The sequence below is a fragment of the Oncorhynchus kisutch genome, linkage group LG19 (assembly GCF_002021735.2).
Source record: "Oncorhynchus kisutch isolate 150728-3 linkage group LG19, Okis_V2, whole genome shotgun sequence".
Taxonomy (NCBI): domain Eukaryota; kingdom Metazoa; phylum Chordata; class Actinopteri; order Salmoniformes; family Salmonidae; genus Oncorhynchus; species Oncorhynchus kisutch.
This window is the reverse complement of record NC_034192.2, coordinates 60,183,617-60,199,696: the sequence shown is the minus strand read 5'-3', so window position 1 is coordinate 60,199,696 and position 16,080 is coordinate 60,183,617. Positions and strand designations below refer to the sequence as shown.

The window sequence follows — 16,080 nt, the reverse complement described above, 5'->3', positions numbered from 1 at the left end:
ACTAGTCCTAGTCTGGGGACTGAGCAGCAGCAGTACTAGTCCTAGTCTGGGGACTGAGCAGCAGCAGTACTAGTCCTAGTCTGGGGACTGAGCAGCAGCAGTACTAGTCCTAGTCTGGGGACTGAGCAGCAGCAGTACTAGTCCTAGTCTGGGGACTGGGCAGCAGTACTAGTCCTAGTCTGGGGACTGAGCAGCAGCAGTACTAGTCCTAGTCTGGGGACTGAGGAGCTGCAGCACAGACTCAGCACTGCTTTGAAGGGCACACATATGCTTGGGGGAACCACAGCCACAGTAGTGTGGTGTACTGTTAACTGTTACGCTGCTTGGCCCGAGGCTGGAGAGGAAGAGGGGGTTCTCTGGAGAATGCTGGCTGTGGTTGTTGTAGACCATTTAGATAAAAACAACGCCTGCTTACTTCCTGCTTCATGCTACAGTCTAATGCTTCCATATCCTGCTTCATGCTAAAGTCTAATGCTTCCATATCCTGCTTCATGCTACAGTCTAATGCTTCCATATCCTGCTTCATGCTAAAGTCTAATGCTTCCATATCCTGCTTCATGCTACAGTCTAATGCTTCCATATCCTGCTTCATGCTACAGTCTAATGCTTCCATATCCTGCTTCATGCTACAGTCTAATGCTTCCATATCCTGCTTCATGCTACAGTCTAATGCTTCCATATCCTGCTTCATGCTACAGTCTAATACTTCCATATCCTGCTTCATGCTACAGTCTAATGCTTCCATATCCTGCTTCATGCTACAGTCTAATGCTTCCATATCCTGCTTCATGCTACAGTCTAATACTTCCATATCCTGCTTCATGCTACATTCTAATGCTTCCATATCCTGCTTCATGCTACAGTCTAATGCTTCCATATCCTGCTTCATGCTACAGTCTAATGATTCCATATCCTGCTTCATGCTACAGTCTAATTCTTCCATATCCTGCTTCATGCTACAGTCTAATGCTTCCATATCCTGCTTCATGCTACAGTCTAATGCTTCCATATCCTGCTTCATGCTACAGTCTAATGCTTCCATATCCTGCTTCATGCTACAGTCTAATACTTCCATATCCTGCTTCATGCTACAGTCTAATGATTCCATATCCTGCTTCATGCTACAGTCTAATGCTTCCATATCCTGCTTCATGCTACAGTCTAATGCTTCCATATCCTGCTTCATGCTACAGTCTAATGCTTCCATATCCTGCTTCATGCTACAGTCTAATGCTTCCATATCCTGCTTCATGCTACAGTCTAATGCTTCCATATCCTGCTTCATGCTACAGTCTAATGCTTCCATATCCTGCTTCATGCTACAGTCTAATGCTTCCATATCCTGCTTCATGCTACAGTCTAATGCTTCCATATCCTGCTTCATGCTACAGTCTAATGCTTCCATATCCTGCTTCATGCTACAGTCTAATGCTTCCATATCCTGCTTCATGCTAAAGTCTAATGCTTCCATATCCTGCTTTATGCTACAGTCTAATACTTCCATATCCTGCTTCATGCTACATTCTAATGCTTCCATATCCTGCTTCATGCTACAGTCTAATGCTTCCATATCCTGCTTCATGCTACAGTCTAATGATTCCATATCCTGCTTCATGCTACAGTCTAATTCTTCCATATCCTGCTTCATGCTATAGTCTAATGCTTCCATATCCTGCTTCATGCTACAGTCTAATTCTTCCATATCCTGCTTCATGCTATAGTCTAATGCTTCCATATCCTGCTTCATGCTACAGTCTAATGCTTCCATATCCTGCTTCATGCTACAGTCTAATGCTTCCATATCCTGCTTCATGCTAAAGTCTAATGCTTCCATATCCTGCTTCATGCTACAGTCTAATACTTCCATATCCTGCTTCATGCTACATTCTAATGCTTCCATATCCTGCTTCATGCTACAGTCTAATGCTTCCATATCCTGCTTCATGCTACAGTCTAATGATTCCATATCCTGCTTCATGCTACAGTCTAATTCTTCCATATCCTGCTTCATGCTATAGTCTAATGCTTCCATATCCTGCTTCATGCTACAGTCTAATGCTTCCATATCCTGCTTCATGCTACAGTCTAATGCTTCCCTATCCTGCTTCATCCTACAGTCTAATGCTTCCATATCTGGAGAACCTGGGTCTCTTTTCTTTCAAAACACCCTCTCATTCCCTTCCCTTCCCTCCTCCCCTCCTTCCTTCTTTCTCTCTCCTCCTGCAGATGTTGGTGAAGCAGAAAGAGGCTAACAGACAGAGTATGATCCTGCTGCAGAACGCTGACCCAAGCCTGCAGCTGATCAAGGCTCTGGAGGACGTGGCTAATGTTACCAAGACTCTGGAGCAGGAGAGACTGCTGCATCACCAGAAGGTAGGTATGTCTGAGACTGTCTGTTTAGTGTGCGGCAGAGCTTCGTTCCAAAATGCCCATCCTTGGCAAGGGAGAGGAGAGGGTGTGTTGTCAGTGGAACAAGGAGGATACAACAGAAGGGCTTCAGTGAAATCAATACAGGTTTAATCACAAGGCTCAAGTCTTCTCTTACACAGCACTTCAAAATGTTCTTGGTGAAAATGCCAGGTGTTGTAGAGTGAATGTTAACACACACTCCTATATGGTCTCACCTTGTGGTACTTGGAATTAACAACTCTGAAGGTCTTTAGAGACCAAAACGAGTTTCAACAAGTCAAAAAAAGCAGAATTGCTCATCTTGATCACAATAATGTGTAGTTATTTGGGGTGCAAAATGATTTGTAGATCAGCGATTAGCAGTCCAACTAAAATATAGTCAATCTGGATCTCCATTCATATCCATGTAGGTGAAGGCTCTGGAGGCTGAGCTACAGGAGTACTCTCTGAAACAGCAGATAGCAGAGCTGCAGAGCCAGCTGGAACTGATGGAGGAGGAGAAGAGAGAGACAGAGGGACGTCTGCAGGAAGTAGAGAAGAAGAACCGTGACCTAGAGAAAAGAGGTGAGGAGGACACCTACGGGCTGTCAATCACATCACACTGTGTGTTACCCACAGATTTCGTTCCTACAGCTTTGTGAAAGAATACGTCTCCAGCAGTGCCAGTGGAATAGAATAGTTGTCCATCTTCTCATGTTAAAAGACTGGTGACCCAGGCTTCATCTAACACATCTGTCTTTTACATCTTTAGTGCAAGAGCTGCTGCAGGTCCAGAAGAGCACTGAGCCCTCACCAGGCCCTGTACCAGGGATCGCCCCAACCCCCGCCCCTGTTCCCCAGCCCCCTCCACCCCCACCACCACCCCCTCCTCCTCCTCCACCCCCTCCCCCATCGCGATGCAACCCCCTCAGGTAAGACAATAGTCTGTTAATATGTTGTGTACAGGCTTGCATGGAGAAATTAATGCTCTAACCACCGATCGGTCTAATCATACTTTAATTTCATTCAATAGCTCACTGATTGCAATCATGAGGAAATCATCCAAGAGTTCAAAGGGGGGATCCTCAAAGTTACAGCAAGCTCCTGGTACATTTGAAATCACTTAGAATCAAATCTACACCTGTCAGAATAATATAGAATTTCAAGAATATGATTGAAATAACTCCTTCATAATTGAGGAATTTCTTATTTTAAAATCACACATCTTTACAATATTGTCCATGTAACCCTCTGTCTCTCTCCTTGTCGTGTAGAAGGAGGTGCAGAAGGAGGTGCAGAAGGAGGTGCAGACAACGTCAAAGTGAAGGCAGTCAATGAGATGATGGAGAGGATTAAACATGGAGTGGTTCTGAGGCCTGTCAAGGGAGGAGACACTAAGGTGGAGAGGTCAACAGTTCATGTTTTGTTTAAATAATTGTCTTGGAAAATTGTGGAAATATAGATACTTAATGTTCTCAAACTGATTACTCCCTTATTTTTCCATCCATGTCATGTTTTCTAATCAACTGACTGTCTCCCCAAAGAGAGGGGTCGTAAAAGTGAGTACACACATCCCGTCACACATCAATTTTGTGACGGGGAAGTCTCTCGGGATCCTAAAATCACCCCCCAACAACAACATGCTAAACCCCATATCACAGGGATAATCCACATCATATGGTACTAGAGTGAAATGGATTATAGCAGTTCTGTTATTAATCTCTCACTAAAACCAGTCTTCGGTTTGGCTTTTGGCATGGGGATCTTTCTCTTCGTGTAACATTGTCCATGGATTACCTCACAGTGTAGACTGACAGACACCACATGGCTGTCGCTTTGATGTCATGTCTTTTATATTGATTGACACCATCACCATGACAACTTACAGGCTCCAAGGAGAAAAATCTATAAAATGGCCTCCAGCTTTTACCTTCATTCTCTCTAATGTAGACCAGCTATGGGATAAAAGTTAACACCAGTTGCCAGGCCCGATGTGTGCGTGAGCACATAAGTCAAATGTCTGTTATGTCCTGTTTATTAACTTAGTTGATGTATTAATAGCATTCTCTCAACCCCTAGAAACCTCCAGTCATGGAAGAAAAGCTGCCACAGGAGAGTGCCATGGAAGAACTGAAAGGCATTCTGGTATGACGTGTTTTGTTTTATTTTATTAGCCTTATTATAAAAGCTCATATATGCTTTTAAGAAGTGATGAAACATATATGTTATATAATTATATCTGTTACCAACTGTAAAGCACATTGTCTGTATTTCTGGACCCCCCCCCCCCCCCAGGAGACGGTGAAGAAGAGTCCCAGTCGGGGGTCTCAGGAGTCGGTCCCGTCCCCCCCAGGGAAGAGCCCTGTCAGCAGTGAGCTGGAGGTCATCCTCAGGAGGAGACGTAAACAGGCCTGTGACTCTGGAGGAGGTAGCAAAACCATTTGTTTGTTTGGCTTTCTTCATTCTCCTAAAATGGGTATCAGTATAATCTCCTCAGAAGAGGACCATCCTCCTCAGTGAATTTCATAAAAATCTAAATAGTGAAACAAAGATAAAACTATACTAAATATATTCACGTCACCAATGAATTGATTAAAACACACTGTTTTGCAAATAATGTCTACAATAGCCTCAACAGCACTCTGTAGGGTAGCACCATGATGTAGCTGGAGGACAGATAGCTTCTGTCCTCCTCTGGGTACATTGACTTCAATAAAAAACCTAGGAGGCTTGTGGTTCTCAACCCCTTACATAGACTTACACAGTAATTAGGACAACTTCCGGAGGACGTCCTCCAACCTATAGGAGCTCTTGCAGCATGAACTGACATGTTGTCCACCCAATCAAAGGATCAGAGAAATCATTTAGTACTGAAAGCATAAGATACAGCTAGCTAGCACAGCAGTGCATAAAATGTGGTGACTAGTTGACTCAGAGAGAGAAAGACAACAGTTTTGAACAAATGAATTCCTTCCAAGAATTAAGGAGAAGCAAGAGAGAGAGCTAGCTGGATTTCGTAGTATATTTTTTCACTTTTACTTACTTAGCTAGCATCGAATGCAGCTAGCTAGTTTAAGCTACTCAAACACCCATCTCAAACAAAGAGGGATGCTATGTTAGCTAGCTGGCTATCTAACACTGGAACTATTCCAAGTCAAGGTAAGCTTTTGATTTCATTAATTTATTGTCATCGGGGCCCACCAGTGTAACTGCTAAACTGCTTGCTGCTGACTGTACACTGTACTGCATGATTGTAGCGGGTTTACTAACGTGTTATTTCTAGTAGCTATGGTGACTATGACGTGACAACAATGTAGGCTGTGTGTAGCAGTTAGCGGTCATGATATGAAGTTTTGGCTTGGAAAGGTTTTTTCGCCTCGTCACAGACAGCTTATGTGTTGTGCACTGAAGTCCACAGGCGAAGGGAATAGGTGAGAGGAGGAGAGCGCGTAGATAGCTGCGAGAAGGAATTATACATACAATGAGCAAACTGATCATGCTGTTTTTATGTGGGTTGCTATGAAAGTGAACTGTTTACGCGTGATCAGGGGTGTATTCATTCCGCCGATTCTGTTGAAAAAACATTTCTTTAACGGAAGCAAACGTAACAAAACATACCTGAATTTGTCCAATAGAAACTCTCATTTGAAACTGTTGGACTAATGATTACACCCTGGATAACTTAGATGCAGGCAAGAGTGTGCAAGGCGGTATTGAATGTGTCACTGTCTGTCACCTTGATTACTCAAATAATGATCTCGGCCTGTGCACAACTGCGTTGTAAACTTTCATTCATAGGCTAGGTTGTAGCCACCTCATGACGGGTATAGGGGACATTCTAGTATCATGTAGTAGCCTAAACCTATTGATGTGAATATGATTGACAGAAATAGTGGAAATAAGGCTCATGCTCATAAAGCATTTAAAAGACATCAACCATTACTGATGGGTATATACAGACTATGCGAGTGGCCTGCTGAAAAAGAGATGGATATTCTAGCCTTGACTATTCTACATTTCACCACCAGAGGGCTCAATAGACCCTGTCATGATCATATGCATACATTCTAATCATTAAACTATAGGCCAGAGCATGCAGGATGTCACTATTCATTAGTGGTGAGCCACGTTCACAGTGTTGTGAATTCAGGAAGAATGATGCAGTGCAGTCTTTGTATCCAATTCTTAAAATATCTTTGCCTTTGAATATGTCCTGGGACAACCGAGTGTACTGGATGGTTAGATGTTAGGCCTACAGTGTACTGAACATATGGTTAGATGTTAGGCCAACAGTGTACTGAACCTATGTTTAGATGTTAGGCCTACAGTGTACTGAACCTATGGTTAGATGTTAGGCCTACAGTGTACTGAACCTATGGTTAGATGTTAGGCCTACAGTGTACTGAACCTATGGTTAGATGTTAGGCCAACAGTGTACTGAACCTATGGTTAGATGTTAGGCCTACAGTGTACTGAACCTATGTTTAGATGTTAGGCCTACAGTGTACGGAACCTATAGTTAGATGTTAGGCCTACAGTGTACTGAACCTATGGTTAGATGTTAGGCCAACAGTGTGGCTAGTAAAAGCTTGCATTACTGTTTACGTTGTGAAATGCTCATCAAATATGTGATTGTTTATGCTCCTAGATCACATAGTAATCTACTGGAGATAATAACCCACAGAGAGAGTGAACATGCTGTTCTCTTACATCATGTAGCTACTAACCCCTTTGTCTCTCTCCCTCAGATGAGAGCAGGGACGGACAAATAAGCAAGGTTTCGTCCTCTGACAGCCAGAGTTCCCACAGCTCCGACAGCTCTGGCAAAGAGCCAGAGGGGCCTACAGGACCAGGGCCTGGGCAGAGCCCCAGAGAGCCAGCCTCCCCCAGCGGAAGGGGCCCCGGCCCAGCCGTAGCAGCCAGGTGCAGGTCAGACTCTTGCCAAGAGCCCCAAGCAGGGTCCTGGCAGGACAGGAGGTCCCGCACTTCTTTGTCTGAGAAAGAGGTCTACTCTGAGGCACCGGTCACCAATGGATGCAATGTCAGGTAATGTACATCTACTATGGTGACCATCCTCATGTCAATTATTTCAGCTAAATTGGCCCAGATATGATAGGCACAACTACGTTGGGTCAGTCACCGAAAGGTCGCTGGTTTGAATACCTGAGCCGACATGGTGAAAAATCTGTCAATGTGCCCTTGAGCAAGGCATATAACCCTCATTTGCTCCAGGGGCGCCCTACTACAATGGCTGACCCTGTAAAACAAAACATTTCACTGCACCTATTCGGTGTGTGACAACAAAACATTTATTTGTGTTTTTTTTACCATAAGAATCAAAGTGGGCAATTTGCTTATTTTCAAACAAAAGGATTCTTTGGTGCAAAATACATGTAGGAAAATGTGAAGGACTTTTGAAAGGAGGACTTGCTCATCCTTGTTGTGTGTTCCAACAGTGGGGAGGAGCCTGAGGAGCAGAAGCCTGAGAAATGGGCACCACAGCCCAACGGAATCAGCCATCTTAACCCTAGTCTGACTGTGGAGTTGGACACGCATACCACACACTCTCCCAGCCTCTCCGCAGGACCCAACGCACTCAACGGGAGCACGGATGCAGAGTGTTGAAGGTCGGCTACAGAGGTCCCTGGGCAACCAGGAAGGCAGGCAGGCTGAGGAAAGCTGCACAATTTTGCACAGAATCTCAGTTATCTGCAGTTAGAGACACTTGATTATAAAAGCTTTAGGTTATTTTATTTTATGCACAAACTCTCTCGATCTGATGTGGCTTTTGTGTCATCATCTAATGCACCGTTTCAGAATACAACCTTTTTATTTGATCAGTCTCTCTCTCTCTCTCTCTCTCTCTCTCTCTCTCTCTCTCTTTCTCTCTCTCTCTAACAGGAGTTGAATGATACTTCTAATATATGGCACAAACTTATTTGATTCTAGTTCTGCTTCTTCCTTGCACTTCCTGAACCCTACCGTAAGACTTTCAGTAAAGTCATTGCTTACTTTATGCAGTAGAAGCACCACCTGAACATCGATACAGAACAATGTTTACCATCTGGGTCATCATAAAACAAATAGGATACAGATATTGCACATTATGAAGGCACTTTTGCTATTTCAAAACTGGAGCTCTGTTTCGGTTTGTGAACTATCTATCTTTAATGTGTAATCAATGCAAATACTACAGCGTAGGGATGCAAATGAAAGCCATTCACGCGTTGCAATCAAAGTAGCCTACCATCCTTGAGGAATTAGGTGCTTGTGTATTCAGTCTACCTCGTATTACACACACTTGCCTCTCGACTATCCTAAATTGTATTTAAAGGGAAAAACATGATATAGTATCATCTTCATGCAATGGGACAACATTTGTAAATGTCTTCCACCTACATTCCCAAGCTGTATAAGGTGCTTTGTTCATATTTGCTGGGATACTCCCATTGTTTCATTACTGCTGTAACCTGATTTCATCCTGTGTGTATTATCCCACCTGTATTATGTTAGTAGGTCATGCTTTCAGATATCTAGTACAACCTAAAACAACTGGATTAAACCGTATGCAAACGTAACTGATACAGCAACATAATCTAAGAAATAAATACATTAGAAGGCTCATAGGACATTCATTCTCACACCCATCATGACATTGTACATTTTTCTTAAAAACATAGAAACAACATTGAGAGCATTGACTCTATTGTAAGTCATTTCTATGAAGCCTTCTTTCATCAAAATGAAAGGAAATCTTGTTTTCCAGATGCAATGATTTAAGTCTTAAACCTTGAGTCACCATTTTCTGAATTCCATCTTTATCAGGCAAGCAGATGATGGAAAAGGAAATAACTGGACTGAGTTTGTGTGAATCTTGATTTTGTGTGTGTTTGGGATTTTAAAAGTGTTATGTTTAAAAAAAAACATTTACATTGATGTCCATTCATCACTTGTCTGAAATAAAAGTACTATTCAAATGACAAGACTTGTACTTGAATCTATTTCTCCATCTTGGTGTAATATATTACTAATATTATAACATTTAAGGGCTGTGTTTCGTGTATTCTTACCCTGGCGTGACATTTTGATAACCATGTAAATGTCTCTAGGACAAGGTGACTTTTATTTATTCGCTTGTATTTACCCCCCCCCCCCCCCCCCCCCAAAAAAAATGAAATGCTAATTAGCTACTCATGTGGCTATCATAAAGAATTTCAAATGCCATGATGATCTGGACAAGACTGACGAATCAACTCAAAGGTTAAAAAAAATCTCTGGATTAACTACCTAATGTTAGCTAAATGTAGTAATGAATAAATTGGCTACATTTCTTTAAATGGTCAATTCTGTGAACTGTTTTAAATTGACACAATACCTGTTAGCAAAAGCATCATCTAGGGATGACGGGCAGGAGCTTGCAGGGATTTGTAGATTTGCAAGATGTCTACTTTGATGCTAATTAGCATCTTCAAATCTGACAATAAATAGAGCCGAATATAGTGTTCAAAGACATCTTGTCATGGTAATCAAAACATCACACCAGGGTAAGCCTACAGGAAACACAGCCCTTTGTTTAAGTGTTTCTAAAATCCCCTATGGGAAAAATGTATGGCGCAAAAACGATTGGAACCATTTCTTCTTCTTTTTTTGGTATAATGGTGTTCGCAATAATTATATGTGCATTATGCTACCTACTGTACAGGTGGATTGGAACCATTTCCCTGATTGACCGCAAGGTGTTATGGGTATAGTAATGCCTCCACTGTGGGGCTCTATTTCGTATTTGTTTTCACTGTTTAATCAAAACCATTTAACTTTTTAGACAATGATGGCATATTCGTTTATAATCCACGAATTAGCCATGATAATCCAAAAACATAACAAATGACTGTCACTAGATCAAACACCCCCTGTAGCGTCATAACGCGGTAGCGAGCCTCTTCCAAAATGGCGTCCAGATATTATCAAGAGATGCAAGAGAGTTTCAGAAATAACAACAAAAGCAGGGAATTCCCTGCGCATAGCGCTAAAGTTCATTCAGTAGCATGGAGTTGCGACGGCAGGAGGTTGGCATCTGGATCTTTTGATAAAACAGCAAGCGTATTTGTCTTGGAAAAAGACCGTTTGGTAAGTTGCTAGCTAGCTTGGTAGTATGCTATCGGGGCTAGTGAACATGGAATGAATGAACCACGCGTGTTAGTGCAAGGCTAACAACACACCTCCCCAGTGGTATCTTGTAACATTCAGCCTCCCAAAATCTAGCAGATATCGATTAATTTACTAACGTTATGATCAGACCACGAATGGAAGAACATGCTAACTAGATGCTATGTTTTGTGCGGATCCAGCTAGCCTACTTAACTTAGTAGTTACAGTTACTTTTAGTGGTAGCTACCTCCCCCGTAGCCATCTTGTTGATTGCTAGCTGTTTTTGCGTATATCAACCCCGTACAGGTGAAAGAGAACAACTACAGAGGCCATGGAGACAGTGTTGATCAGCTGTGTTGGCATCCTACCAATCCAGACGTGTTTGTCACTGCATCAGGGGACAAGACCATACGCATCTGGGACGTCAGAACAACAAAGTGCACGGCTACTGTCAACACTAAAGGTACCCTCCAGTTTCAGTCCTTGTTTTGGCCAGTGATGCAAATGATTCATCTGCTGTGTCTTCAGCCAAAAACAACCCTTCAGTCTAGTACTTTTAGTTTCTGCCATCTGTAACATTTGGTTCTTTCTGATCTGAGCTGACAACAGTGCTTGATCTGTTTGGTTTGTTTGCAGGGGAAAACATCAACATCTGCTGGAGTCCCGACGGCCAAACGATAGCCGTTGGGAACAAGGATGATGTGGTTACCTTCATCGACGTCAAATCACACCGGTCACGAGCTGAGGAGCAGTTTAAGTTTGAAGTCAACGAGATCTCGTGGAATAATGACAACAACATGTTCTTTCTCACCAATGGAAACGGGTGCATCAACATCTTGAGGTAAGACCTTGGTTCCATCCAAAATGGCATCTGAGGTTATTCCTTATTTAGTGCACTACTTTTGGCTAGGACTCATATGGTGCCGGTGTAAACCAGTGCACTATTTAGTGAATAGGGAGCCATTTCCCCACACACCCTGTTACTCTAGTATTCACAATCCTGTTCAAACTAGAATGTGTAGCTTATGTCCTGTGATGTAACTTATGCCGATTGCTGCTGCACATGTAAATGGATATGACTTGAAGTAGTAGATAGATTCATAAGTTACCTGACATGTTGTTTTCAGTTACCCCGAGCTGAAGCCCATCCAGTCGATCAACGCCCATCCCTCCAACTGCATCTGCATCAAGTTTGACCCCACGGGGAAGTACTTTGCCACAGGAAGTGCAGATGCCCTGGTCAGTCTGTGGACCGTTGAAGAACTGGTCTGTGTTCGCTGTTTTTCCAGGTGAGTGAGTCTACATGGGGCGGCAGTGTAGCCTAGTGGTTAGAGCATTGGACTAGTAACCGTAAGGTTGCAAGTTCAAATCCCCGAGCTGACAAGGTACAAAATCTGTCGTTCTGCCCCTGAACAGGCAGTTAACCCACTGTTCCTAGGCCGTCATTGAAAATAAGAATTTGTTCTTAACTGACTTGCCTGGTTAAATAAAGGTAAAAAAAAAAAAAATGGTGCAATTGCAAAACTGTCATCAGCTAACCCAAGTAGCCCGTGTAAGCATCCAAAACATGATCGGTATTTGTATCACTTGACATGGATGCTTTTGCAATGTATCCATACATTGAGTCTGATTGTGTTATGAATGTGTTTCAGGTTGGACTGGCCAGTGAGAACATTGAGTTTCAGCCATGATGGGAAGATGCTGGCTTCAGCCTCCGAGGACCACTTCATAGACATAGCAGAGGTTGAAACAGGTTAGTTGGAAGGAAGTCAATGCAACTTTCTGTGGATACATAAAGAAACCAAAATGGAATTGGATGTGCTGATGATAATCTCCTCACTCCCCTCTCTGCTCCCTGTGGAATGTACGATCCACACAACAAGCCCACACTACTAGTCCTTGGCAAGAATCAAGTCCTCTCTTTATTTTGATTTCATCCTTCCTCAGTATCCTCTTCTTTGTTTTGTGTTTATGCAGGAGAGAAGCTGTGGGAGGTCCAGTGTGAGTCTCCTACGTTCACAGTAGCCTGGCATCCTAAGAGACCGCTGCTGGCCTACGCATGTGATGACAAGGAAGGGAAGTACGACAACAATAGAGAGGCAGGCACTGTCAAACTGTTTGGATTACCTAATGATTCCTGAGTGGGAGTCGAGGCAGGCACTGTCAAACTGTTTGGATTAACTGATGATTCCTGAGTGGGAGTCGAGGCAGGCACTGTCAAACTGTTTGGGATTACCTAATGATTCCTGAGTGGGAGTCGAGGCAGGCACTGTCAAACTGTTTGGGATTACCTAATGATTCCTGAGTGGGAGTCGAGGCAGGCACTGTCAAACTGTTTGGATTAACTAATGATTCCTGAGTGGGAGTCGAGGCAGGCACTGTCAAACTGTTTGGGATTACCTAATGATTCCTGAGTGGGGTAGCGATGCAGGCGCTGTCAAACTGTTTGGATTACCTAATGATTCCTGAGTGGGAGTCGAGGCAGGCACTGTCAAACTGTTTGGATTAACTAATGATTCCTGAGTGGGAGTCGAGGCAGGCACTGTCAAACTGTTTGGGGTTACCTAATGATTCCCGAGTGGGGTAGCGATGCAGGCGCTGTCAAACTGTTTGGGATTACCTAATGATTCCTGAGTGGGGTAGTGATGCAGGCACTGTCAAACTGTTTTGGATTACCTAATGATTCCTGAGTGGGGTAGCGATGCAGGTGCTGTCAAACTGTTTGGATTACCTAATGATTCCTGAGTGGGATCAAACACACACACACACGTCTCTTGATTCACTCTTTAAACTGAGTTTATGTGGATGATTGGCCCTACTTTGTGGAGGCATGTTTCCCATCCCTGTGCTGCAAGACGTCTTCATATGTTCAATACAACATCCTTGACTTTTGGTCCCTTTTAAATACAGCCAGAAGGGATGTCTGTTTAAATAGCTACGTCATGTAAACTGATATTTCTCCAGAAGTCAAATCCTCAATGTTCTTCTACTGTTTTTTTTTTTAGAAAGAGTGCCATCTTAGATGTAGAAGGAACAGATAATTACAGCGGTTCTGATAAGGGATGAGGGCCTAGAGTTGCCCTGAAGGGATGAGGGCCTAGAGTTGCCCTGAAGGGATGAGGGCCTAGAGTTGCCCTGAAGGGATGAGGGCCTAGAGTTGCCCTGAAGGGATGAGGGCCTAGAGTTGCCCTGAAGGGATGAGGGCCTAGAGTTGCCCTGAAGGGATGAGGGCCTAGAGTTGCCCTGAAGGGATGAGGGCCTAGAGTTGCCCTGAAGGGATGAGGGCCTAGAGTTGCCCTGAAGGGATGAGGGCCTAGAGTTGCCCTGAAGGGATGAGGGCCTAGAGTTGCCCTGAAGGGATGAGGGCCTAGAGTTGCCCTGAAGGGATGAGGGCCTAGAGTTGCCCTGAAGGGATGAGGGCCTAGAGTTGCCCTGAAGGGATGAGGGCCTAGAGTTGCCCTGAAGGGATGAGGGCCTAGAGTTGCCCTGAAGGGATGAGGGCCTGGAGTTGCCCTGAAGGGATGAGGGCCTGGAGTTGCCCTGAAGGGATGAGGGCCTGGAGTTGCCCTGAAGGGATGAGGGCCTGGAGTTGCCCTGAAGGGAAGGGGGCCTAGAGTTGCCCTGAAGGGAAGGGGGCCTAGAGTTGCCCTGAAGGGAATAGATAAAACATAATTTCCTCTCTGTGGTGAGGGGGAAAACACTAGTGTTCTCTTGGAAACCACCAGATGTCAGTGAATCCCAACTATGAAATAGTTATTTGTTTCTGTAGAGTTTTCTACATGACTGTTTCTCCATACAGCACTGTGTGTAATTGCAAACTGTATCACATTTAGTTGAAACTATAAATATATATATATTTTTATATTAAAGCAACAGTCTTGTATACTTGTCTTGGTTGAACATATCAAGGTATAAAACTAATATGGTGCATTGTATGTTTGCTGTCTAGATTTGGTGGGTTATTTCACTAAGAGGGGACTGTATCTCAGCCAGGAAATGGTGATTCATTGCAGGCTATGGCATGAAGACGTTGTGTAACTAAATGCATTTATGTAATGTACACAGAGATGGTGGGTGTGAGGTCTTGGACTTGATATGGTAGCCTACCCTCTGTATCACAGCTCCCACACACCAACCAGCACAAGACCATGTTATCTTAACTGGGTGAATATGATGCCCTGCCAACTAAGTACAGTATTCAGTCCGGTCCAAAGACGAGCCAAAAAGACTCTCAAATAAATCATACAAGTTCTGGGTTATATTGCATTTTCCTGTAAATTATGTAAATGTATTTTTTTTTTATACTAATACAATGGCTCAGAGAAATATATATTTTGTTTAACAAGTAATACTTTTTCCCCCTCAGATGTTTTGAATACCTCACCTTTTGAGTATAATGGCACCGAGTCTTTTTTTCTCAAATGTATCAGATTGGAGAACACGTTGAGAGGGATCATAGACCATTGATATCCTTATTCTGCGCTTAGGGGCGGCCCTCATCAAATTCCGGAGAATGAGATGGCTATTGCAAAATGTTTATTTTATTTTGTGGTCGATTTAACATTTCTTTGTGTATTTTGATGTGTGCTTGGGGTTATTGTCTTGCTGGAAAATCCACTATCTTTTTGAGAGGAAAAAAAAAAAGATTTACAAAAAGTTTTTCTTCAATTGTGTTAGAATAAAATGACCAAATGTTTTTGAACAATCTAGCCCAGTATTTGTGTTATTTATTTGATAGTCTTCTTTGCTGATATATGATCCATATATTTTTATGTACATATTCTTTATCCCTTTACACTTGTGTGTATAAGGTAGTAGTTGTGAAATTGTTAGGTTAGATTATTCGTTGGTTATTACTGCATTGTCCGAACTAGAAGCACAAGCATTTCACTACACTCGCATTAACATCTGCTAACCATGTGTATGTGACAAATACATTTGATTTAAAATAAATGAAACATGTTTTTTAAATAAATGGTGTCATTAATGTTGGAACTGACTACTTGGCTCTAAGTAGTCCGTGTGTACGTAATGTGCACTTGTGTTTTCAGTCATGTCATAGTGAGTATGAGTCATGTCATAGTGAGTATGAGTCATGTCATAGTGAGTATGAGTCATGTCATAGTGAGTATGAGTCATGTCATAGTGAGTATGAGACATGTCATAGTGAGTATGAGACGAGTGGTAAGCGTATAAGTTCAAGCTAAGCAGTTATCACGATGGGTGATTTGTTGTATGAGACAACAGTGGTAACAGGTTTGAATAAATGTGGGTTTTTGATACTTATGTAGGTGTCATAACCTGCCATGAAATAACACTATGTCACAACAGGTGTACTGTAAATAAGTAGGTCATGGGTGTTATGACCATACTATGACAGGTTATGTCAGCTGTTATGACGCTGGATGTCAAGTAAAGTGTTACCACAACAGCTTTTGTAGCTTGCCTCTGGCCTGCTGCCATAGCTGAGGAGGGAGAACACACCGCTTGTTTAGATGGAAGCACAGCCGGTTCTTTCATACTGTTCTAAGAACATGCTGATGT

At 42.9% G+C, this 16,080-nt stretch overlaps 2 protein-coding genes across 6 annotated transcripts in view; both read left to right on the top strand.

Moving 5' to 3' along the window:
• LOC109910208 (transmembrane protein 216) overlaps positions 1-9,371 on the top strand; it is a 35,298-nt gene extending 25,927 nt beyond the window's left edge. For 2 of the 5 annotated variants that reach the window (XM_031797872.1, XM_031797871.1), the window contains exons 8-17: positions 2,227-2,373; positions 2,820-2,973; positions 3,161-3,320; positions 3,422-3,495; positions 3,663-3,787; positions 3,933-3,947; positions 4,468-4,533; positions 4,684-4,816; positions 7,137-7,434; positions 7,845-9,371. In XM_031797872.1, coding sequence (XP_031653732.1) covers positions 2,227-2,373; positions 2,820-2,973; positions 3,161-3,320; positions 3,422-3,495; positions 3,663-3,787; positions 3,933-3,947; positions 4,468-4,533; positions 4,684-4,816; positions 7,137-7,434; positions 7,845-8,013 — 1,341 coding nt within the window. In that variant the 3' untranslated portion in view covers positions 8,014-9,371. Of the gene's footprint in view, positions 1-2,226; positions 2,378-2,819; positions 2,974-3,160; positions 3,321-3,421; positions 3,496-3,662; positions 4,534-4,683; positions 4,817-7,136; positions 7,435-7,844 lie in introns of those variants that run through there. The other 3 variants (XR_004204245.1, XM_031797873.1, XM_031797874.1) reach the window with 3 other exon arrangements.
• Positions 9,372-10,264: 893 nt separating this feature from the next.
• On the top strand, positions 10,265-15,180 carry LOC109865023 (THO complex subunit 3). Its single transcript, XM_031798319.1, has 6 exons — positions 10,265-10,515; positions 10,843-10,999; positions 11,173-11,377; positions 11,664-11,825; positions 12,189-12,289; positions 12,514-15,180. Exons 1-6 carry the CDS (start codon positions 10,336-10,338, stop codon positions 12,675-12,677), a joined length of 969 nt encoding a protein of 322 aa, XP_031654179.1. The 5' UTR covers positions 10,265-10,335; the 3' UTR covers positions 12,678-15,180.
• Positions 15,181-16,080: the final 900 nt, after the last annotated feature.

Bases quoted from the DNA above. Each gene is read 5' to 3' on its own strand.
- LOC109865023 (XM_031798319.1), top strand. From the start codon at position 10,336: ATGGCGTCCAGATATTATCAAGAGATGCAAGAGAGTTTCAGAAATAAC. The intron at 11,000-11,172 runs GTACCCTCCAGT...GTTTGTTTGCAG, and splicing joins GGCTACTGTCAACACTAAAG to GGGAAAACATCAACATCTGC. The intron at 12,290-12,513 runs GTTAGTTGGAAG...GTGTTTATGCAG, and splicing joins CATAGCAGAGGTTGAAACAG to GAGAGAAGCTGTGGGAGGTC.